Genomic DNA, 26,233 nt, shown 5'->3' with positions numbered 1-26,233 from the left:
CTACTTCAAGACATTTTCACTGGGGACCCCTTCTTGTGCCAGCCAAGCTTTTTCACTGCAATGGATATTTTTGTTATATTCTCCGTGGAGATGATGTACCCCGAATCTTTTGCATATTGCCGAAGATCACCAATTACTCCCTGGCCAAAGGAATGCAACCTCTTGCAATTTTCTTTGTGGACTCCATTGCCCACCTATCCCTTAGTTATTACTCGCCTTCTCTAGACTTTTTCCCATTTTCTTTTTTTAGATTTTATTTATTTATTTGACAGAGAGAGACACACCGAGAGAGGGAACACAAGCAGGAGGAGTGGGAGAGGGAGAAGCAGGCTCCCCGCTGAGCAGGGAGCCCAATGCGGGGCTCGATCCCAGGACCCTGATCAAGACCTGAGTCAAAAGCAGACGCTTAACGACTGAGCCACCCAGGCACACCCCCCCTTTTTAAAAAATAAAATACGAAGGTGACAGAGGGATACAATGCCCAAGGAGGCTCAATTCAATGTTTCAGTCTTCAATATGGCAGAAATTAGATAAAGATTTTAGAGATGACTGCAGTGGTTCAGTCTTGCAATGGAAAAGCCTTACAATGGTAAGAACCCCCTAAACTAAATTTCTGAAACATCAGATTGTGCTTTAAAATGTCTAAGGATGGAAATAAGCAATTCAGTGGTTTAGTACACAGCTTACAGGATCAAATACAGTTTATCTATTCACTATCTGTGTGACCTTGAAAAAGTAAACTAACCTCTCCAACACTCAGTTTCCCATCTGTAATGCGAGAATAATAGCAGTTCTTACCTCACAGGGATTTTAAGAGAATTGAGTAGGCTACTGCATGTAATGTGTTCAGCATAACACCTGTCACAAAATAAGTGTTCAAAAATAATTTTAATTTTAGGATTTTTTTTCATAAGGCATGTTTGTTCATTATTGGACAGTTTTAATTGTTATAAAACCTATTTCTTAGTAGTTCACCTGTTTCTTGAGTATCTCGTAATTTCCAAAGAGTTTTTTCTCTTTAAGTAGTAAAAGAGCTGTATTGACCCCAATTTCTTTTCTTCTCCAGATTAACATCATCAAATTCCATTTTTATATAATAAGATTTTCATGTCTTTTACTGGGTTGCTTGCCCTTGAACTCCTCTAATTTTTTAGTGTGGAGATGTCAGCCAAGCATGGGACTTCTGGCACTGACTCTCATTTCATAGCAGCTTTTTCTTACACATATGCATACATGCTTGTGTGCACAGATATGCACACACACAGAACTCTAGGTGGTGCATCATGAGTCATTTAAGAGGAACACTTAGGATATGCCATATCCTAATACAAAACCCAAGAAGTATAAAAAGAGTGGCTACAATCTCTGAACCCTCAACATCAACTCCTAAATGGCCTAGAAACGCCATGCATCCTGGGTAATCTCTTGATTTAGCAGAATCTCAACAGCCAGGATCATTTTTTAATAGGAAGGTCAGTTCCTGCCCGCTCTTGCCAGAAGAACTCAGAGAACTTCATTAAACCAGGAACTTAAAAGATCTCCCTTCATAGACAGTTAACCCACCACTCAGAGGTACCCTAAACCAAGACTTTGCCAGGAATCTAGGACTTTGAAAGTCCTGAATTCTGGAGCATCTTCAAGGCCACTTTTGTGAGAAGTGTATAGAGCCAGGAGAGAAGAATACAGAATAATAGCATTCTAAAGTAGAGCCGTCCCTATACTCTGTGAGACACATCACATGTCCCTATGCTTTTCAATACAATGACTTGTCAAAGGCAGAAGTAATAACTCTTGTGATTATATCTTTATACACCATGCTTTTCCTTGGAGACCCAGTGTGTTTTCTTGGCCTTTTAAAGCCATATGTGTATATATATATATATATATATATATATATATATATATATATATGAAAAAATGTTTTCCTTATTTCTCTACAAAGCTTATGCCTTTTCTATAAGACATCTTTCTTCTCCCTGTTGATCTTCATTCTATTTCTGATAGTATTCTCAGTGTCCTTTGAATTTCATGTCTGCCTTTCAAGTAGATAGCAACTCTGTCCAACTTCATGCTTCATTATGATTCACTTGATTGCTATTGTCCAGCTCATGAATAAAAGTATTAAGTAACACCTCTTTAAATTTCTGATCCTTATGGAATAACACACAATATTTTTCTACATATAGATGCTGAAAACTCAACAATCAACCTTTAGGAACTATAACTTTAAGAAAGATACTATAATATTACCTACACCTCTGCTTCCAAAGGTGTGTTCTATGACCTTTTAAAGAATTCAATGGCAAATAAGTTTGGAAAATGCTGTAAACTATAAAGACTCTAAGACATTTGGGGCACCTGGGTGGCTCAGTCATTAAGCGTCTGCCTTTGGCTCAGGTCATGATCCCAGGACCCTGGGATTGAGCCCCACATCGGGCTCCCTGCTCCGCGGGAAGCCTGCTTCTCCCTCTCCCACTCCCCCTACTTATGTTCCCTCTCTCGCTGTGTCTCTCTCTCTGTCAAATAAATAAATAAAATTTTTTAAAAAGGACTCTAAGACATTCATATTACCTTATTAAAAACATCTGAGAATCCTATAGTAAAGTAACCTATTTTACCCTGTGTTTCCCAAACATAACTGATCATGGAACACTTAATAACTTTCTATAAAACACTGTTTTGGGGACCTTTTGCTCTAAACAATTTCTACAGCATAGTGATAGAAATGTCATGAAGACAGACAGAAAGCCCATTCAGTTCTGCTGTGTTCAATCTTTCACTTTCTTCTTACCTACACAGACTAATATTCTTCAAAGAGAGAAAATTAAATTGGTCTGACATTGACATTATTTGTTCAGAAATCCAACGTGAATTGTTACACAATATCTAGAGCTCCTCTGAGTAATGGAAAGTAATTTGATGATTGTTCTATTATTTTCTCTAGTATTAAATTCGCATTGACCAATTTATATTTTCCCAGGTGTGCACATGTGTGTGTCATTATCCAGACAATTTCCTAAGTGCTTTACATGCATTAGTTCATTCTTAACTCACAACACTCTTATAAGATAGATGCTATTAGTTTCATTTTATAGATGTGGAATCTGCTGACTGCTGAGCGGAAGTATCTTGTTTAAGGTTTCCACGACTAGTCAGGGTGAGAAGGAGGATTTGAACCAACGTATGTCTTGACTCCAAGGACTGCACATTGCACTATATTGCTTCTCAGGTTAAAGTTCAGTGACTTCCTCTGTTCTCCACTGGGGTATGAACCTTTTGACACCTGCTTAAACAAGCCAGTTTTATCTAAACCTGATCTCTCCTACTTCTCTTCCTAAATTTCTGCTTGTTATTTCTTTGCCTTCAAAGTCTCCCCGTCTGCCCTTGCTTTAAATTTTCAAGCTCTCCAGCCCGCCTCTTCTCAGTCTACAGTTTTTTTTTTCCTTTTCCTTTCCATCTATTCCTGTGGTTTTAGTTCTTAGTAATACTGGTTTAATAGTAATCAGTCAATTATAGTCTGGAATCCTTCTTGTGAATCCAGATTGATTTTTCCACCTGTCTACGAAGATCTCAAAGTCAACATGCTAGATACAGGATTTATTCCTTTTTCCAATTGCCTTTCTCTCACTCTTTATTATAATTCTCCCTTTTCAAGACTGCTCCTCGATGTCAACTCCTCAGTGCAGCCTACCTGATCCTCCCAGGCAAAATCAATTGCTCTTTTCACTCTAGATTCTTGATAGTGTATGTACACTTGCAATCGGTTGACTTTCTATAACCAAAATTGTAATAATAATAATAATGGTAGCTTCTATTTATTAAGTTTACCATTGGCTTTTATACTTTGTGAAGGGCTTTAAGTGCTTTCTTACATTGAATCCTTACAACAGTCCTCATGGGGTATGTACTATTTTTATCCACATTTGACAGATCAGGAAACACAGCCACAGAGATTAATAAGTAAGTTGTCCCAAGGTTCCACAGCGAATGCATTACAGAAGAAGATTTAAACTCAGGTCTATCTGACTTCAAGAGCTAAAATGTTAGCAATTTGAGAATGGGACCATACTGTATTCCTGACCTTTATAAATGTCTGTGGAATCAACTTTTTGGTCAATGAATAAGTAAACCTAAATAATGCTGTAATGTGCACATGGATACATTGAACGCCCATCCATCTTCCCATGTCACCTAGAATGTGTGGTCTTCACAGCTCAGCAGCTCTAACACAAGGGTCTTCAATCTCCTAAAAGAAGAGTCAGCTATTTTAGAGGAAATAAAATGGGAAAAAGACTCACTTTTTTTTCATTGGTGCTCATGGCTGGCTGATCTTCACAGACCTCCCCAAAGGGCATTCATGGCCTCAGTGACTTGAGCACTATCAGGCTCTGCCCACCAGCCTTTCAGGCTCAGAACCCCGATTCCATCAGCACAATAAGAGAGCACTTTCCTCTTAGAACCTTATGTATATGAACGCAGCTGCTGGCCCAATATCTAAAACCAGAATACCAAATTATGCATGTACAACCACCAATCCACAATCCTTACCTGAAGTTCATGGGACCAAGTATGATTTGGAATTCAAAATTGTTAGGATTTTGTAATACATATATTGTAGATGTATATTATAACCATACCCACAGCACAATATGGGATAGCACCACTTAATTAAACATTTTAATATTTCTGTAGCAAACCCATGATTATTCTTACCTCATACCCCTTCCAGTCAGGTTATGCCACCAAATTAGTTCAGAGCACGATATGTTGTGCTGCAGGTGAATTTTAGGGAGAAAAAAAACCTTTTAGTTTTCAGAGATGTTTTTTGTTTTGTTTTGTTTTGTTTTTGTGTTTTGAAGATTGGAGATAAATACAATAAATTAAGGGATAGTACAGAGTGGTGGTTATAGGCTCAAGCTCTGGAACTAGGACCTCTGGATTCAAATCTCAGTTTCCTTCCCAGCTGATGATCTTGGGCAAGCTCTTTGTGTTTTGAGTTTCCCCCATCTGTAAAATAAGCCTGAGTGCCAACCTCATAGGGTTGTGATAAAAATTAAATGGATTAATACATGTAAGGTATTTAGAACAGAGGCAGGCACATAGTAAGCACACAATGAAGTGAGATGCTATTGTCATTATAATTTCACTGAGATCTAGCGCATGGACTCATCCCAGCCTGATGAGTAAATTCTCCCTTTGGAAATAGCAACTATCTAGGGACATAAGTTGTGTCCAAATCCCAATGTATTCATCCAGAATATGAAATAACTGTGATGGTATTCAGAAGAGTTAAGTCCTTATGACCAGTGTATTCTCTCCCTTGTAATTAAGACTCTTTGCAGAGCCAGATAATAATCAGAAGGTTGCATGGTAAGCATGGGATCAGGAAAGTTTAATGACTCGAATGCTAATAACATGAGGCTGAAACCTCCTGACACACCCATCCTACCTCAGAGTCAGCCTCCCTAATGCCAACAGAACACTGAAGGTCTGAGAACTTACAGATTACCCCTCCCTCTTCCTGAGACAATGGTAGGCCAGCAGGGCTACCATATGCCTGAAAATGGTCCTCTTTGTACGCTTCCCCCTTCTGATTGGCTGTGCTCCCGTTCTTCAGATATGTCAATAGGTTACCTCAGGTTTATGTCACCTCTGTCAAGTCTGTTACATACACTCAGGTCCTAGGCCCCTTCTGTTGCTGTAAGATGACTTTAGCTGTCTTTGATTGGATCATCTATATGATGGTTTCACAGTACAATTCTGTGAAGGCAACTTTATTTCCTCCACTTTCAAGTTCCTAGTAGACAACTCACTGTGCCTCCTATCAACACAGTGGGACCAGGGACTGGGGCTGGAAGGACATTGGAAATCATTCCTCCAGAATACAAATGAGGCTGCAGAATGTTTTCTTCCTCATCACCCACCTCTTCTTTGACTGGGTTTTTTGGAGTTATAGCTCCTGATGGCTGCAGCCTAGCTTCTTCTGAAGATCTAGTCATCTACTTGATGGGCTTTTTTCAAGCCATCTATCACAACAGGGGCAGTATTTCCTCTCAATCTGAGGCATGCCAAATCTGTGTCCCTTCTGATTTCCTCCATGAAAAGCTGCTGACTTTGCATTGATTCTCAGAAGAAGTTATGGCTTTTAGCACTACATCAATCTGCTTCAGAAGATTAGGATGTTTATTTTTGAGATCTCCATCATGTTGCCTAACTATGCCCCCTTTAGCCATTTATTTGGTGGGATGGTTAGTAAAATCCCAAGAAGGAGGAGGAGGAGAAAACAATTATATAATTCTACTAAGTTCTCATCCCCCAATTGTAGTAGAATTCCTTTAAAACAAACATTAAAATAAATATAGGAGTGGGGAGGGCCAGTGGAGGAGGGACTAACCGTAAGTGCCTATAAGCTGAGCACCTGCTCATTCTTTTAGCATACAAAGCCCTTTGGCTTATTCAACATGTATGTGTGTCTCTGACTGAAGTAGCATTTCTCTTCTAGAAGAAGCAGTAGTATTAAACTCATATGGCATGTACTGCAGAACCTTCTGGTGAAGCTCATGCATACCTGGGCTTCATTTCCTCAGTGCAAGGTTAGCAATGTCTCAGCAGACAAGAATTAGGAATTACCTGTTCCAGTGTTGAATATAAAGGTGTTGACTTGGACAAGGCTCTTGCTTCTGTTTGTGCCTTCAGTTTCCTCTTTTGTAAAGTGAAAGGCTCAATGAGATTATTGTTTAACTCCCTTTCTGCTCTTCATTTTAAATTACTCTTTCTGAATTAGCTTACCTGGTATCTTGCTTCCTTTCTATCTACCTATCATCTATTATCTTTCACAAGTATTTTTGAGGTTGTTTCAGAGATGGGTCTAACCTAAGAAGCCTAAATATCAGGATTCCTCACAAGAATCCTTCTAAACTTTAAAAAAATCAATTTCTATTTAATTTTATATTTTAAAATTAATATTCTTTTTCTCAAAGAGACCTCCCATATTTGAATATGCTTTAGACACCACAACATCTGTATTGCTCCAGGTTGGCTTAGGGAAAAAGACAAATACAAACAAGAGTATCCAAATAAGAGTTTAAAAGGAAGGTGTGAGAGAAGGAATAGAAGGGAAATAAGCTAAATATGAAATGAGTTTACCCAGTTGAGCACCAGGTTGCGTTTTGAGCCTCTGCACTTTCTGGAAGGCAAAGTTGTGAGAGGAATCTGTACATCATATAACTCTGGCTATTGGAATGGAGGAAATGTTCAGAGAGAACAAAAATATCCATTCATACTGAATGCTGAGAAATATTTCAGTGAAACATTTTATATGGGACAAGATCATACTATGACCAAGAGTATTTTCATTAGGATAGAAAATTCTTGGTAACAAGTGATAAAGTTTTGCTCAAATACACATTGAGCAGCTCTTCTGTATCAGGCATTGTCCCGGGCAGATACTAGAAATACAGAAAGGAATGAGACATGGTGGTTGCCTCTCAGACCTCTCAGGCAAACACACAAACAATTACAAATATAAGTTGATAAATTTCTCAGGGAGGCCTGCACAAGGAGGCGCGCAATCACAGGGAGTGGCTAATTCACATCAGGGAGATGAAGAGGAAGGGAAGAGATAACTTCCAAGCTCAATTTTTTTTTAAATATTTTTATTTATTTATTTGACAGAGAGAGACACAGCGAGAGAGGGAGCACAAGCAGGGCGAGTGGGAGAGGGAGAAGCAGGCTTCCCGCAGAGCAGGGAGCCCGATGTGGGACTCAATCCCAGGACCCTGGGATCATGACCTGAGCTGAAGGCAGATGCTTAACAACGGAGCCACCCAGGCGCCCGTCCAAGCTCAATTTTTAAATGTAAAAATATTCTTTACATAACACTTGTCACTTGCCAACGTGTGTCTAGACAGCTTTCCTGTGCATAATCTGACTCTCATTCCCATAGTTTATAGGCACTGTCACTGTTGTAAGATGAAATTGTATTCATTGATTCATCCTTTTGAGAGCCCAAAGAAACCCACCTTTCATGAAATGAATTGTAGCCTTCTTGTCTTATTCCTTAGGCATCTGGAAGACTCCTCACAGCTTGCTTGTAGCCTTTTTAATGGATGTAATGGGTTTATTAAATTCTTTAGTTGTGTATAGGGAACGAAAAGCAAGGTGTTTGGACATTACAATAAGGACCATTTGGGGGAAAAAAACGTAACATTTGAAAACATACTAATGGGCATCCCCTGGTGTCCAGTTATTTGCTACTTCAAAAATCTTTATCCCAATGAGAAGTTTAAAAATCTTTTCCAAGCAATTCCCATTTTACAGCAATGGAACAGAAAGTGACTCACATGGCAGCACCTCAAAAAATTGTAAGCCACAAAATGAGGAAGAGGCTGAATTTTAAGCATCCAAAATGCTAGGTAATAGAAAACATCTTCAGGAGGAAAATAGGATCTCATAATAGCCTCGCTTGGCGAGCTCTGTATAGCTGCAGTGAACATTTCTCCCTGCACTGGCATCCCCAAAGGAATGGAAACATTTCTGCACCTTTCTAGAGTATTCAGCCACAGCAAGTACTGCATCAAACAGTCTTGCAGGTTTGCTCTCCACTGCATCTGGCCAAACAGCCTGAGAACTTCGCCTTGCATTATGCATGGCCCTCTAACTCCGTGTAAGTTTGAAAACACCCGGAAGGTCTCTTCCTGCCACCCCAACTCCCATTGTCTTTGACGGATTACAAAAGGCAAGCCGTTCCAATGGAGCCGGATTTTCAATCACGGGGAAATTTGGAGCTTCTGCAATTGATTCTAAAATTAAGATGCTGCCATCACACCTCACTCAACAGGGGATTTACAAAGAAAAAAAAAAGCAAAGATTCAGTACCAAGTCACTGTCACACTGCAGCAAAGAGAGTTGGCTGAAGTGTCGGGTCAGGAATTCAGCAGCCCTTTGAAGAGATTGCATTCGGCTCAAAATTCAGTTCAGAGAACAGAGTTAAAACACAGAAATGGAAATCCAGATTTCCAGTTTGGGTGGAAGAGTGATCAGTGATTAAGCTGAAGCACCCTAAACTCTATGCATTTAAAATCAAGAGATTCTGAATGTACTTAAGAGAGATAAAAATTTCATTCCTTAAGGTTTTTTTAAAAAATCATGGTAAGCTTTAATTCCTCCTACTCCCCTCCCCATTAAGAAATAGGAAACTAGCTCTTGGGTTTAAAGACTACAGGGCTCGAAATCTCTGAGTAAGGTACAATGATTAAACCTGTTATGTTATATGTTAAATGTTAAAACAAGCAGAGGGCAGTTGTTCGAAGATAAATACGAAAATAGAAGTTTAATGATTCCTACGTTTACCACCTGTTAGGGGTACACTTCGGTGATGTGGAGAACAAGCTTGCACAACTCATTAACAGCTATCACTTATTGGCTATGTACCATGTGTCAGACATTTTTATGGATTATTTCATTCAATCCTCACAGCAGCCCTATGCAGTGGATATTATTAACCCCTTTCAGGTGAGGAAACAGGCCTAGAGAGGCTGGGAACTTGCCTGAAATCACCTACCTGGTCCATAGCCAAGCAGGACTCTCACTCGCTTCTGTCTGAGTCCCATCCCCAGCTCCCATCCGCAACAGGACCCAAATTTATCAGAGAAGATGTAAATCTCTGACTCTTCATCAGCAATATATATCGTAGTGTTATTTGCTTGGTGAACTGACTGTATCAGTAACAGTAATCCATAGCAAAGACGGGTAGAGTACCCACTACCCGCCAAGCAACACCTTGAGTACTTTACACACATCCATCTGTGTATCCTTGCAATAGCCCTAAGAGGTAGAAAACCAAGCATAAGCAACTTGCCCAAGGTCACACGGTCAGTGAGTGTAAGAGCAAAGCTTCAAACCCAGACAGCCTGCCTCCTGTGCCCCTGCTCTTGGCTAGGAGTTTTCAGGGGACAGACTAAATTTCTGTCCACGTTTGTACCAAGTCCATTGCATTCCAAAATGGTCCCACCACCTTCGCACAACCTGTAAATTGAAGTGGAAGCTGGGAGAATGGATGAAGTCCATGATCAATATGAATAACCTAATGTATTCTTGAATTATTCTGCTCAATTGAGTTTCTATTACAGAGTTTAGTCCACGTATCTGACAAGTAAAAGAGGACTAAAAATGATGGCTCTGTGAAATTAATCAAATAAAGAGCCAAGTGACTTTCAACAGCTAACATATGCATCTCATAACACATCTAAAGAGATCTGGTGCATACATGGGTATATTTGTACAGGTCCACATAGTGTATATTTGGCATTCTATGCCCAGAACATAAGCCTAGTTTAAAATCTGTTTTGAACCTCGTACAAATGTTCATTAACCTTACAGGCAGGCACAAAATGTTTGATATCATGAAGCTGTCTTGAACCAGCTGTTGAAGTTGAGCATTAATTTTCCAGCCCTCCTAAGTTTGGGAGTTCCAGAATGAAAGCAAAATGGTTTTGATGGATGAATAGATATCTTGCTTTTTCTGTGCGTATTTCCTAATTATCTGAATGCTATTAAGTGTTAAGTTTCTGAGATGTTTATATTAAGTTAAAGATGGCATGTATTAAATAACTGTCTAACAGTTTTTCTTTATTGTTTTCTTTCTCTCCAGGTATCCCCAGTATTTCCAGTATCGGTAGTAAGTAAAAAAAAAAAAAAAAAAAAGTTACAAAACCAAGTCTAGGCTAGCTTTGTTTCCTTGTTGAGCTCCTAAGATCTATTTTCCCAGTGTCCATTTCTGATGTAAGAGGGTATTTTCTTTGTGAATTGAACTGTTGTGTGTGTTCTCTGCACAGACAGGGTAAGAGCACAGATAAAATAGTTATCAAAGCATCACTTCCCCGTGGATATGGCAGTACCATGGCTCTCCTGACTGCTTTTGACCAATGAAGGAAGGCTACCTTTACGGAGGTGTAATTACTTAGGTAACCCTAGCTCATTTAGCAAAAATATAAATAGTCCTATTTACCCATACTTAGTAACAGACAACAAATTGAACTTTCTCCTTAGGACTGGATATGGATCTCTCCCATAATTTTTAAAAGCAGAGAATGAATACCAATGAACGCTTTAGGCATATTCATTAGAACCCAGTGAAAATGCCATGAAACCAGAGGGAGGGAATTTTAGTAATTTATTATACTCCAGTCTTTGTGAAGGCCTGAAAGAGGCAGGTTGGTGATCATTAGTCTTTCTGGAGGAATGAAGGGGAGAAAAATCAGTATGTCCGTTTCTCCCTCCAAAAATACAGTGATCCATCTTTTCCTGACTACTTAGGTTTAAGTTTGATAGAGAACAGGGTATAAAAAATAGATGCAGAATTTAGGAATCCGGCTAGTTGAAATTTCTGCAAGAAATCTTTTAGTAGAAATAGAGGCAGTTTAAAAGAGAAATCCCTCTTCAAACCTCTATGAAACATTTCTCCAGTACCATTGCAAAGAGCATTCTCCCAGCTATGGTGGGAGAATCAGACTGTAGCTCCTTGTTCACATATAAAACAATGACTCCCCACACCAAGCCTGAAATGCTCATTAAGGAATGCCCCACAGCTTTGCAGAGCAGGATCTCACATGTTTTTATATTTCACACCCTTTCTCTCTGATGGCTAAATCCTTTGCACGACTGCTGAATAACCCATTCAAAACAGAGTGCTGAGGAGGCAGAGATTATGCACTGTAGGTGAAGAGAAGAATTTTCACTGTGGTCTCACCCCTCACAGACTTCATCATGGGTGCCCGGCCACCCAGGGTGATTGCAGTGTAAATAGCAGCCATTGAATACCCGACATCCATCTTGAACGCAAAACTCTGATAATTTGGATAAAACAACTTCCCACTTCTTATAAACGCACCGTCAGGTCTTCCAACTTGTAAATCGAGCCAGTTTACTTAAGCTTGTGAATAGGTCTGGACACAGATCTGTTAAGCACTAGACATGTGAAATGCCATGAAAATCAGCGGCTTTGTACATAGGGGTAGTGTTCACATCCTTTTAGATACCAGCCTAATGCTACAGCCTGGCCTTTATGATCTTGTTGAAATGGCATTAATGCTACAGACGTGCAGGTGAAACTTTCAGCTCTCATAGTCTCCGAGTTCTGCTTTAGTATCTCCCCTGGCATTTGCCTAATTGTGTGTACGTGTATATATATATATATATATGTATCCACATCCATATCCATATATATATATGGATACACACACACACACACAGACACACACAGTGGGCTCCTTTCAGGCCTTGACAATTTCATTTACATATGCATCTTCGAACAAAAGGGGACCAAGTGGAAGACAGCTGAGACGGATTATTGAGGCTGCTGTGGCAGTCTGACCTGTCAGATTTTCAGAAATGGATGCATGGAAAGTAGTTCTTTGGCGCTGGGGTGTGTTTCTGTTTGGAGTGTCAGTCGTGTGTTGCATGGAATCTCTGACTGTATTGCTCACTCGACATCTCATCCGGCCGCCTCCACCACGTGCCCCATCTCTGAGCATCAGCAGATGTTGACCTTTTACACACTGAGTCAGGAAATTCCAGTTTTGTTTTGCTTTGTTTTATTTCGAAATCAGTGGTGACCTGAAAGGATGCTTTGTTTTGCCTTCGGAAAATGTATCCACCTTTATTATCAGGAACCTAGGAAAATTTAACTCCTTAATACCTAACCAAAACCAGCTACCAAATAAAACAATAGTTTGTAACCTGCCTTCCTTAGGCCCCTGGCTGCTCTGCTTGGAGTATAGTGGGTGTTCCCCCAGATTTCTCCAGCAAACAGGGTGTAAAAGCTGCCAGGAGTCACCCAACATCACACACAACTAGCTTGCTGATTGCTGGCTTTTAAGTCAAGAGATTGACAATAAAAACCATCAAACAGGATAGGATCTTCTGGGCTGCTTAAATGGCATTCACACCTTCCTTCTTTGTGGGCTCATAAGGTGCTCATTGGGTGCACTAGTGGATTCCTTTCCTTTGCTCCAAGGGGCAAGAATTCACGCATAGATGACTCAATGCCTACTCTAGAGGGTGCAGGAACGGGTTTCCAAGGTATAAGCCAGAGAAGAGGGAGTTGCTTGGAATTTTTAACTAAGTTTAGGTGTTTGCCAGGGCTTTTCCCTTTATCCCAAAGAAGGAATCAATGAGCATAATTCCACCCAGTATATAGACAATGCCATTGCAACAGATGTAACACCTGTGAGACTCCCATCATCAAAGCATATCCCAAGTGAATGATACATACTATTGATGTAAATTATTGATGTGTGTAACCATAAGTTCACATACATATGCTATATACACAATGACTAAAGATTTTGGAGCCCTAATAGATTTCAGGATAGTCCCAAACTGTCAATACCGGTATTAAGGTTCAAATGCATGGACAGAGTGGTCATCCTTTCCGATCATCTGCTAAAAATGTTTTTGAAACAAATTTCCCATTAAGGTCATTTGTACCTGCTGTTGTCTATTTTTTTAGGAAATAGTTTTCCCAACCATTTCTAAGGTTCTTGATTTAAAAACTTGGTCATTTTGATGTGCTTTGACCATGGCTGAAAAAATCCTGGTGATATTGTCAGCAATTAATGAATCCCAAAATAGATCTATAGTCATTTGAGCCTTGTGATCTCTGTTTTTACTTTACCTAATGTGGCAGTAATTCATTCAGGTTTCATTTTTTTATATATAAAATGTATCACACATTTAGAAGTAAACATTCACGATTTTATCCAAGTGAACATTTGTTGATGCTGATGATGCAAATTAATAGTTGGTTTGGTGTGGATGTTTTTGCTAGAGTGATAAACTAATGAATACCTTCTAGCATATATTATCTGATCTTTAGTCCTGAAAAACAAGTGATTTCACTAATTATGTTAAACAGTATATTATAAAGACCATAATTAGAATAAGAACTGGCCTAATGTACAAATAGCTTTGTGTGGGTGATTATCACTTAAGAAAGGAAATGACAGGTGAGTCAGAGATTAAAGGTAGGCCAGCCACTGACATGAAAGATCACATCAGGAAACGCCATTTCAAATAACTTGGCATTTTTTAACAAATAAAAAATATGTCTTAGAATAACAACAAAAGAGAAATGTAAACATTCTGTGAACCCAAGTATACATTATTTCTTTAAATTACTTTTAAGTGATTGAGATCATGGTATATAAAGCTTAGAATATTGATGGAGGTGTTTGGCTGTCCCCTCCTCTCTACCTCTTTCAATTAGAAATAATGGTTCACTTCAGGGAAATATTCCATTTTCCTGTTTTCTCTTATAATGAGCATTACCTTCATCCTGGAGTTAAAACTTCATCTCTAATATGATTTAATTGACAGGACCGTTAAACAAGGGAAGTGCTACCCGCAGGGATCCATCAGCCCGGCGAGAAAGCCCAGATATATTTTCTTATTTAAAAATATTTGATGCCAGTTGGAGACCTTGTAAAAGTTGTTTTCCAGACAGCATCCAAATATTTTTGTTCAGTACCCATTTACTGTAGAAACCTGGATCGTGAGGAAAATAACGAGGTTAATCATTTCCCCACCCAAGGGTTATTAATAATCATGTTCATGCTATCCAGAGAGCTGCAGTGTTTGTTTGGGTTTTTTTTTTTCCTTTGCTTTAATACTTCTAAATCCCCCAAATAAAAGTTTCATTTGAATTGCCCTTTAACTAATTAGGTTTTATATAATGAGGGAAAAAAAATGATCAGGCTAGTGTAGCTATATGGCAAATTGCATGGTGTGCTACATTAATTTTGAACTGTTTGCTGATGTTCTGGAAGGAAAGCTCAGGTCCCAGGTGAAATGCCTTTGGGACTTTGTTATATCATGTGCCCAGTATCCTCATCACAGATCCATTTCATATTTGTGTAACTAGCATTTCACGTTCATGAAACCTTTGTGGTTATCCTAAAACTGAATGAACATTAGGACATAGCCGTTGCTTTAATCCTGAAGAATACATCAAATATTACAATGAAGGAGAGGAAAATATCCCCTACCTAAAAAAAGAAAAAAGAAAAGGAGAGGTTTAGTAATGTTATCAACAATTGCCCACCTTGAGCAAATGAACGTTTTTCATGCGTTAACCTCCTCCCAGGTGAAGTTAGAATGTCAAGTCACTTTTTAAGTGTGAGCTGCTATCTGTACCTTTGCTGTTATCTCTGTGTGGGTCATCGGAAAATTCCTAGCTTAACCGAAGATTTGCCAAGATCTCTGAAAGTTCCCATGATGAACCTTCAGACATGTAACCGTGAACTTCTGCACTAAGTGTGTGGGTATCGTTGACATCTTCTTGGAGTATAAATAAGGAGCTGGCCAACTAACTGCTTCACTTCCTGGGAAGAGTTAGACAGAGCTTTCACTCAGAACTGGAGGGAGATGTTCCCATATGTCTACAGAATTCCATTCTACAAATGGCGAATCTGAGGTTCAGAGTGGCCGAGTAACTTGACCAATATAATGCGACTAGGAAGGCCTATCTGACTCCAAAAGTTATTATGCTCATAACCTTATACCAAATGGAACAGGTGGAAAGAAAAATTCTAGATTTATTTACTCGTACCGCAGACTCTTTCCAATCCACCACACTGCATCTTAAACCTGTTGATCCCTGAATTTTTGTGCAGGGACATGTAGTGTCCTGGAGAAAAACAGAGGTTCATTTTCTGATATCTCACTGTGTTGTCAACAGAAGTTACAAACATCATGCATGAGGAGAGGGAGTAGGGGACTGTGACCCTCCACCCACTAATATATGCCTTTTCTCTACCACTAAACATCCTCAGTATTCTGAGGAAAAAGGGAAATGTAGAGATGTCAAGTATAGTCTAGAACATGAGACAGCTCGTGAAATTTGCTATGCAAATTGTGAAACATGTTTGTACATATTGTATGACAGTAAAAATCTAAATTTTTTTCTTTATTGAAATAGTCACTTATAGCAAAAATAAAATGCTGTGTGCCATCTGAAGGACAGGCCTACCACTATCACATTAAGCTCTATCTTCCCCACCAGTTTAATGACACTATATTTCTGAGCTTAGGCAGCTTGCTGTGAAGATGGTAAGATTACCTCCAAGGCCCTAAGGATTTCTTCTGGAGAGCTTTAGGGTTTTCTATAGATTCCTTGCTAGGCATCAATAGTGTTTCCAGATTCCCTGAGTAATAGCAGCAGAACTATATAAACCCAAAGGGACCTTGTGACTTTGCCTCCACCTAATATTTTCCTCACACACTCCTGGAAGAAGGATGTTTCAGGAAGGCTCACTATCATCCCCTCAGCAGTGACTTTTCATATCCATGGTAGCACCCTGTTTCCCACCATATTTTAGAGCCAAAAAATTAAGTAAAAATTAGTATTTTTAGGAAACTTAAAGAGCACTCATCCAACGTCATCATTTTACAGATAAGGCAACTAAGACTTAAGTGAATTGTCCAACTCATCTGGACAGTGGTCAAGGCGGGATTCCAGTTCAATGTCCAATTTCCAAATTAGGACTTTTCACATTCTACCATGATATTAGAATTCACCTTCTCATTTGATGAAACTACTAAAATATGAAATTCTACATGGTACATCATTCTAGGAAAAAAAAAAAAAAAAGATGGGAGATCCTGGTCACAATTTACTCTGTTTTTAAAGGGTACCCACAAAGTGAGTTAAAAGCTGCCTACAGTTCATGCGAAGGGAGTGCCACGGATGATAGAAGACGACTTAATATTCTAAAACAACCCTACCTCTAAAGCTTTCTTAATATGAATGAAATGTTTTTAGCCTTCTGCTTCAAGTTGGCCTTCTAGCTTGATAAACTATGGCATCAGGAATAGATGGTCAATTTCAGCAATTCCAACATAGTTCTCTCCAATGTACAGTGCAGAGTTTTCCTTGGGGTACAGAGAAGAAAAATTTTCTTCCAAAGTTTCACTTTCGTAACTAGAATCTCAGTTTTTCTGAGTCACAAAAACGAGTTTAAAATGCCACAACCGAACTGTCACCTAACAGTTTTCTGCATTCTCTCCCTAATGAAAAACAAAATTCAGATAAGATATATATTTGATCCATAGTTGAAACTGATTTGCTTCTAAACTGAAAGAAACTTGGAAATTAACGTTTAATCTTTAAATATTAAAAATAAAATCTTTCTCAGGGTATCCCCAAAATCATTTCTATTGTTTTCTGAACAAGAGTATTAATCAGTGGAGGCCCTAAAACTGGATTATTCCCTAAAGTAAACTATATCTTAAGTGAGCTTTTTTTACATACCAGAATTATTCACTTTGGGAATAATTAAGTTTGCAAAACATAGGGGAAGCACATTATTTTCTCTACTTCAATTCAGCAAGAACTCTTAATACTACAGTAATCTGATTTTTATTACAACAGCAACCACAAATGGGATAATAAGAGCTAACATTTATTGACTGCTCACTACAATGTCAAGCAAATATTAACTCAGTGAGTCTTGAAAGGAACCAGCAGATAATGGCATCATCCCCATCTTACCGATGAGAAAGACAAAGAGAAGTTAAGGAGCTTGTCCAAGTGGTAAAACTGGGATTCTAATCCAGCCGAGCTCTACTAACATGCACCAGAGCTTTAAAAAATCTCCCCTAAATAGATATTTTCTAAGCTTCCTATAGATGTGCTTTGAAAATTCAACAGTGACAATAGAGTAATAACATCTGATGGACATTCCAGATATTTTGTTTCTTTTTTTAGGGGGACAGTTTTAGAGTATGTGGTTATGGTCTCCATACTCCTAGAGCCAGTCTTTGGAGTCCAGTCAAAGAGATCATCAAGATGAGTCCAGTCCATTTTCCCAGATGCATTGTGCCAGCAGCATCCTTAAGAAACAGGGATTTCCATAAAAGGCTATTCTTGAATGACTGGCCATCTACAACCCCATTGGACACATGTGGGGATCCCTCCCCTCACCCCAATAATTTCTCAACTCCTGTTTGGGTTAAACTATGACAGTCAAAATATCCACTCTCAAAACATGGAGCAGTAATTTTCCCTTCCCACTTAGTCCCCTAGATTCTCCAAAGAGCAATAGGCTTCATCCTTCCATGAACTTGAGTGGGACCCTGCTAGACCATGAGAGAACCACTGGAGTGATGGAACTTAACAGCTGAGGGAAACCGTGGAGATTTTTTAGTCCAGCACCTTTATTTACAGATAAGAAACTGAAATCTAGAAAAATTAACAGCCGGACAGTTCCTCAGTAGTAGAACTGGGACTAAACCCTATTTTTCTGACTCACAGTACCCTTTGCCCTGCAACAAACTACCACTCCAAGACCTTAGAATTGACCCATAGATATACCCTAGTTAATTCATGAAAGAATTATATTAATAAATTCTGCCACAGTTCTCCCAAAGAGGCAATACTGTACTTTTAATGCAGTATAATTTTTGTTTTCTATTTGTAATTTCCACCTATTCAAAACAAGTGGCCCACTGGCTAAAAATTCTCAGAAGCTACATGCTATACAAAGATTTTCATTAGAACTGGATATAATAACATAGAATTTGTCTCGATTGTACTATTAATATCACCTCCAATGTACCTAATTTACTCCTGGGAATTAAACATTTGTTAGTAATATTGATTAAATATTTATTTGAGCCAGGATCTTAGAGTAACAAGAGTAAAGGGAGAGTAACTGCCTAATTTTAAGTTGTTTTCTTACTTGGCCTTGCAATTATAAGAAAAATAATTTAAAAAAAAAATAAGATGGCTTAGTCGGTTAAGTGTCCGACTTTTGATCTCAGATCAGGTCTTGATCTCAGGGTCATGAGGTCGAGCCCTGCATTGGGCTCCACGCTGGGTGTGGGAAGCCTACTTAAAAAAAAATTAAATACATAAATAAGTAAATGAGATACTAAGTTAAAAATCCCATGATGGCCAAATACTGCAACATGTATGCACAGACAGTAACATGCTGTAAGAATTTAGCAAGAGACCACAAATTTCAGTATCTTTCTTCAGGACATTTTTCCTCCCAAGGAAAAATCAGCACATAAAATTTTATCCCACCAGAGTTATGTATAGATTAGATTAGGATTTCCACATTGTATGACTGCTGGTAATTCTAAATTTTGATTGTTCAGAAAGTTAGGCATTCCACATAATAGAAATTATTTGGGGAAAAAAATGTCTAATTCTATTCCCAGGCAAATACAAGGACTACCTTCCTCCCCTCCCACAAGAAACCATCTTAAGTACACAATTCAGAGGAAAGTTATATTCTAGGTAGGGATCAGATTGTAACCGAGGTATCTATCTTGATAATTCCATACAGTCAGATAGTTAACAATTCAAAAGCAGAATGACCTATGTTGGGCTCCTGGGTGGCTCAGTTGTTTAGCGTCTGCCGTTAGCTCAGGTCATGATCCCAGGGTCCTGCATCGGGCTCCGGGCTCCTTGCTTGGCGGGAGGCCTTCTTCTCCCTCTCCCACTCCCCCTGCTTGTGTTCCCTCTCTCACTGTCTTTCTCTCTGTCAAATAAATAAATAAAATCTTAAAAAAAATTAAAAATTTTAAAAAAGAATGACCTATGTTAACTTTTTATACATATAGGAAGATCCTTAAAGTGGAACCTTAGCATCCTAGGGAAAAATTATAAAATACTAGGAAAAGAATACACTAAAAATAAGCATAAGCAAATATTTGATATATTGGAATATGGAATACAGTTTAATTTATGAAGCTAATTTTCAAAACTCACTTTTAAATTGATTTGGTATAAATTTCTGTCTTAAATTTCTTGGCAAACCTTATTAACAAAATAATCATATTACTTAATTTCATCAAGACAAACAAGTCACTGAATGCTTAACATTAAATTTACAAACACCACCCCCCCACACTTATGATCTGTATTTGTCTCTCCCACAAGAAAAAAATGGAGAGAACCATTTCAACAACTGAAATATTCTTACTGTGGAGCCAATAATGTAAATAAATATATTTTCTATATATAACCACTATTTTTTAAAATAATTTCTAGAAATCACATTAATTCCCTCAAAATGCAAATGTATAGTTTTTCAAAAGTGATCGTCACAGGTCAGGTAGACTTGTTTTGTTAATTCAGTATCTACCCAGCACCAAGATGCTCAAGTGAAAAGCAGCATTCAGTCAATAGCTTGAATATTCTGCCTATATGTTTCTGAATATCTAGGTGTTTAGTAACACTTGGATACAAATGTAGAAAATACTATTACATTCTTTTTTCATTCGTCATTTTGACAGATACAGTAATATCAATATTAAGACTTCGTCTGCCTTTGTATACACACACACACACACACACAGTAAATCAGCTTTTTTAACGAATACTTAAAAACCAAAGTTAGAGTGAAAGTACCATGTCTTGCAAGAATGTTATTTGTTATAATCTAATTATGGAGGAAACAATCTGATAATACCTGTTTACAGTAGCCTAGCCACTTGATATCAATTACTCAATTATTAGATATTTACTGAGGCCTCTTGCCAGGCTTTGCCCTTCCTCAAAGAGATCCAATCTAATTACAGAGACGAGAAATAGACCTATGAAATTTAAACTAATAATATTAAAACTCATGCCTTATCCACATATCAATGAGAAATCAGGAGCACAGACAGTAACATGCTATAGGAGTTTAGAGGTGAGAGCTCTTTTTGTGGACTTGGGTGGTCCCAAAGTACCACACGAAGATGTAGTTTTGAGCTGATCTGAACGGGTGGTAGATTGGAGTCATGAAATGACTGCTTTAAGAGTTATGCACCTTCACAAAAGTAATTTTAAAGCATCCAGTCCTAAACCTGGCTATTCTGGTTTTCCACAGCCTTTTTTTATATATATGGTGAATATATATATGATGAGTCTAAGAAAGAAACAACATCAATTCTCAAATTAGCAATGCTTATAATTACTTCTGGATTGGAACCAAAAACTCTAGAAACATAGGTGGAGTCATAAAAAAAAAAATCATGAAGACATGTATACATCCATATATACAAACCTTAGCTATGATCAAAAGCATCTTGCACTAGTCTCCTTAAGCCAGAATCACCAGTATTCCCTTTCTTTCTCTGAGAAATTGTATAAATAAAAATAGGAAATAAATCCACTTCTTTGCAGAGATAATGGCTCACACTTAAAACACACCCCGAAGAATCTCTCATGAAAGACTAATGTAACAAGTTCATATCTGTAAATATAAATTACAGAGAATGGAATCCTCGAGTGAGAAATTATTTCTTTTGCCTTATCTTCTAGTCTCAGGCACCAGCTTTATATAATGATTTGAAATGCTGAAGTCCCTATTTGGTTATTTGTAAGAACACTCTAGTTTATTGCAAAAGTAAATGTATATAGCTTTGTTAGCAAAGGGGCTATATATTTAATGTCCATTCAATGTTTTGGGAATCATCAATTGCTTGCTCTTGTTTGGTGCGGGAGTCATGTTTTGTTAAGTGCATCCACAACCAAGTTAAAGAGCAGATGTGTGGTTTGTGTCTTTGTCCATATAATTTTCTGTTTAGACCAAATAACATTATAGCTGAAAATAACATACCCTGATTTTTCCTGATGCATGCAGATCCTCCAAAGTTTAATAGGATATGGCCGAATATTTCTTCCCTTGAGGTTTCTAACCCAAAACAAGGTAGGAGCATGTAAAATTCCTACTGATATAAAATCCCACATGTTTAGGGGAAAAATCCCATATACTATTTTTTAGCACTAAATAAGAGCATTATCATGAATGCCATGTCTTTGAAAGAATCATGATTCAAATATTATTTCTAATATGAAGAGCATCCTGAAAATATTATAGTGAAAGACAGAGGAAAAAATTAGATGTCATAGAAGTTTTAAGCACTTTATCAAATTTAGGTTGAATGTCCGTCAGTCCCTAGAGAAGCCTGGAGTTTTGTTGCCATCACAGTTTGGAATATAAATAATAAGTCTTAAAAACTCATGAGTTGGTACAGGCATCCTTCTGCTGTCTCCCTTTTGCTCTTCTTAACTAAACTGGTACATCAGTTGTGTTGAAGATCAGGGGGAAAAATAGATAAAGGCAGTATTGTAACCACTAAGAGACCTGTTCTCTTTTACTGTCACTCCATATTGACTGGCAGAAATTTGGATCTCTCTCTCTCTCGCTGTCTCTGTCTCTCTCTCTTTCTCTCTCTTCCACATCACAATATATTTTTCTCTGTTGGGGCTTCCACTTATAATCCTCTGTGAATTAACAATTAATTCTAGCTGCATTAAGGGCAGCCTGCTTTCTGTCTGTCCTTATTTCTGACTCCTAACACCAAAAATAAGTAAATAAATAAAAGAGAAAAACTGACAGCCGTGTGATTACACAGGAAGAAATAGAACTTCTACAACCTGGGCAATGGAATTCATAAGATGCAGTGCAAGGTTAAATTCCCATTAATGTCTAGCCTATAGATATACACAGACATGTATAAATAGTTTATTTTAATAGAAAATTGTATTCTTTTGCCTTCTTTCTTCTCAAAAAAAAGGCACATTTTTGGCTTCCACCTTCCTTCGTTGCATACAGGATGTTCCTTTTAAACTCTAATGAATACAGATGGAGGAGGAAATGAGCAAAAGGAGGAACCAGGAAATAGCTGCTAAGCAAAACAAAATATATTAGCAATTTGTTGGGGAGTCAAATTGGAAGGGCTGCATTTTCAGTCCTTGATCAGAGTGATGAAATCGAGACTGTCCTAGATACATATATTAGGAGCAAATAGAATTATCTTAATCATCTGCTCCAAATGAATTTTTTCAAGTTTCTGCATACATATGTGGAAGAAGAAATACAGATCAAGCTTACCCCTATTAGTATAATTCTACAAGGATTCGGGGGAGGTTTAGTGGCTTTATTCCTTGGCAAGTTCAATGAGAGCATCTTCAGTAAAATGTCACTCAGTATTTCCCATTGAATTTCATAGCTCAACAAATTATACAAGACAGGATCTAAGACTTAACACTTCTCCACAGTGAGTTTTGAGATGAACAAGATTATGCATTGTTCAAAACCTGAAACAGACCTACTTAATTATTTTGCTATGTTTTCTGTCAGTGTCACAGTACTGAAAACTTTCAGAAATCTCCAGCTAACACCAGGTGCAGTTTTTTCGAATGTGGATAATGAGTTCAAATGAATTTATTTGAGAAGCAGTGCAGTTGAATAAAGTGCTTAAACCTGAAATTTTAGCTAAAGGTGCACTTTCTGGCAGAGGCCAGTTCTGTGCAGTCGTAATTTATCTTGTCAACATCTGCAAAGAACATCAGGCTCTATCCTGCTTGAGCTATCTTCACAAACAACTCATCATGAATAATTGGAAAAGAAATGGCAGGCAACTTAGAGAGAAATCTCTGCCATTAGCGAACTGATATCATCACAAAGGTAATAAATGTTGAGAAGACTATACTCTTTTAAAGGGAGACAGATTCAAGGTGACTCTGAGACTGAGGGCCAAATGGCTGACATTGTGATTCTGTTCTGTGATGTCTAATCAGTTCAACAAAAAAAAATCGAACTGGCTTATATGTAGATGAGCTTTGGTTTACACAGAGAGAATGACAGTGAATTGAGGCAATGAGATGGCAAATTACCTCAACATTACTACTGGTTTAAGAGAGGGACAATAGGGGATCCTAATATCCATATTGTTACTGGAATAATCCTTGCATAACTGGATTCTTAACTTAAATGGTAATTCTTTTTGCCTCTGAAAATAAAACCTCTAAACTTTATTACTGACGATGTTAAACCATTTTCAGCCAAATACAAGACTTCCTCTGTGACTGAAACCATCTCCCAGAAACAACATATACAAATAGTCTCTTCCTTTAGGGCTCCTTTTTGAGTGGGTTGATAATAAGTTATTACAGTTTGAACGTTTCACTATTGTTTCTAATGTGCTGTTCATTCTTTTAAACCTATCCAGTTGCTCCCAAATTAGCTTTGTCAACAGTTTCTTCTGTTCAAGTTGCAAACCACAAGAGAGGTAGGAATTCTTGGATTCATACAGTGATTTCATGGTGTTATGTGTTGTGAAACATTGCACTGTATGAATCTGGAATATCTGTGAAGTGTACCCATCAGCTTATTGGTGAGGCATGTTGACTGATTCCAATCAATGCATCAAATAGTACTGAGAATGTCATCTGTAAGAGGAAAAAAAAGCTTCACTCAGAAACTTGACTGCTGTAAATTAAAAATGCTGCAACATTTGTTTTCTGAAAGATTAATGTGTGAATAAGCATTAAAACAGTTTAGGATCCTGTTTAGAACATGAATGTTAGAGTATTAACATTGTTGCTCATTTGCATTGAAAATAAAGAAACTCACTCTAAGTGAGTTTCAAGGATGCTTTTCATGAGAACAGAGTGGCAGGTTCCGTGTTTTGTGCCCATTTGACTTTGTGAAAAATGAAATACCTTACAATTTCTATTTCCATTGTTTGGAATGAATTTGAACAAATACCAGTGCAGATCTGCACCGGGTGAAGCATTGATTACGACCTGAAAATAATAGTTATATTGCTTTCTTTAAATGAAAGCAAGCAGTATCTCATCTGTGACTCATGAATAGCCCATTCCAGCTAGCATCTGTCATTCACAGAATGAAGATTTTTCAGGAAACATAAAGACTCCTGTTTTTATTTTACCATTTTACTTTAAATGTCCTATGTGACAGGTGTGTCTTGTTTTCCACCCTTGACTGTTGGGCTTATGTCATGTTTTTGATTTTTTTTTTTTCATGAAACACCTCTTACAAAGAAATATATTTATTAGCAAAGTTGAATTTAGTTTGACCCACTTGGTGAAAATGACCATAATAGCTTCTTTATTCCTTATTGAATAGAGTCAAATCATTTTCCAGATTTTAATTAATGTTGAGTCGGTCCTTCTGTGGTGTATAAAGAAAAAGATGAAACTGGTCTGAAAATGGGAAAGGGGAAACCGACAGTATTTAAACCATGTCTTAAACTTTCTTCACAATGTGCTTTTACATATCAAACATGGACAATGCCCTTTTGAGGGGAATGCAGATGGATTTGAAATTGGGGGGACAAAGTTCTTTAGGAACAGGACAGCCACAGGTTCCCAGGGTATCAAGCCTGTTTGGGTTTGAGTGCACATCAGAAGGCAGTCACTGAGGCCACAGAAGGGAGATCTTTATCTCCAAAATGCAAATCTAGACAAAGAAACCATGGAGGTGGGGGAGAAAGGGAAGCAATAGGGACTCTCACAGATTCCATCTCTTTTATGTCATCTCAAGCACACTGGAAATACAAGAGGCCTCTTGACCTGGAATTTGACCCTGCATCGTTGAATCTTGAGTTTCTTGGGGTCACAGCTCTAATGAGGTTCACACACATCTCCAGAGGCAGGAAGAAGCCACCTAATGACTTATAAAAAAAACCCATATCGTCATCAAATGATGTATGTGGAAGAGCTTCAAAAGCTACATCAGGTTGCAAGAGAGGGTCTGGGGTGGGGGTGGTAAGGACCAGCGACATGCTACAGCCACTTCACTACCACCCCTGGACGAGGCCCCTCCGAGGCATGGTGACTGTGAAGGCAGTGAGGGGAAAATACTTTTTAAGGGTTCTCATTCCTTCACTTTCTATCTAAACTCTTTTTCCCAAATCCTTTTTTTTTTTTTTGAGGGACTAAAATGAATTTTCATCAGCTTGCCTCATTTGGCCAAAACAGAAAAAACTACCTGTGCCATTCTGAGTACTTGATCTCCTAATTGCGTAGGCAATGTAACCTATGATTAGAGGCAACACGGGGAACAGTAAGAAAAAAGACACCAAGGGGAAATTTAACCCCTCCTCTTCTGCCATTCTTCGTCTTCCACTCTCTATCCCTCCAACCTCTTGTTTCTGGGAACCCTTCCTTGCCTAGCCCTCCTCCCAGCCAGTGGCAATCGGAAAGAACATTTACCTAAAAGGGTTGGGTCTTTCCTGATCTAGAAAACCAACTCTGAACTCTTCTTCTGAAACATCCCTAGCTTTTATTGGTCCCTAGTTTTTTATTGCTCTTAACTAAGCTACTAAGTACCATATTATCATAAGTGCTTTTTATGATGTCATACATGTCCAACGGGGGATTTTGCCCTCCCCCGCAGGGGACTTCTGGTTGTCACAGCTTGGGGGTTGC

The 26,233-nt window shown here is 38.2% G+C and overlaps 1 protein-coding gene across 2 annotated transcripts in view; it reads left to right on the top strand.

Annotated features, from left to right (window-relative positions):
- Positions 1-26,233, top strand: part of NTNG1 (netrin G1) — a 310,825-nt gene that overhangs the window by 227,117 nt on the left and 57,475 nt on the right. For both annotated transcript variants that reach the window (XM_064588730.1, XM_045897077.3), the window contains exon 4: positions 10,652-10,678. In XM_064588730.1, coding sequence (XP_064444800.1) covers positions 10,652-10,678 — 27 coding nt within the window. The remainder of the gene's footprint in view (positions 1-10,651; positions 10,679-26,233) is intronic.

The sequence above is a fragment of the Mirounga angustirostris genome, unplaced genomic scaffold (genome assembly GCF_029215605.1).
Source record: "Mirounga angustirostris isolate CCGP_5_RB_7025 unplaced genomic scaffold, mMirAng1.0.hap1 SCAF_4, whole genome shotgun sequence".
NCBI lineage: Eukaryota > Metazoa > Chordata > Mammalia > Carnivora > Phocidae > Mirounga > Mirounga angustirostris.
Note: the sequence above shows the minus strand (reverse complement) of the source record. Positions and strands in the feature narration are given on the sequence as shown.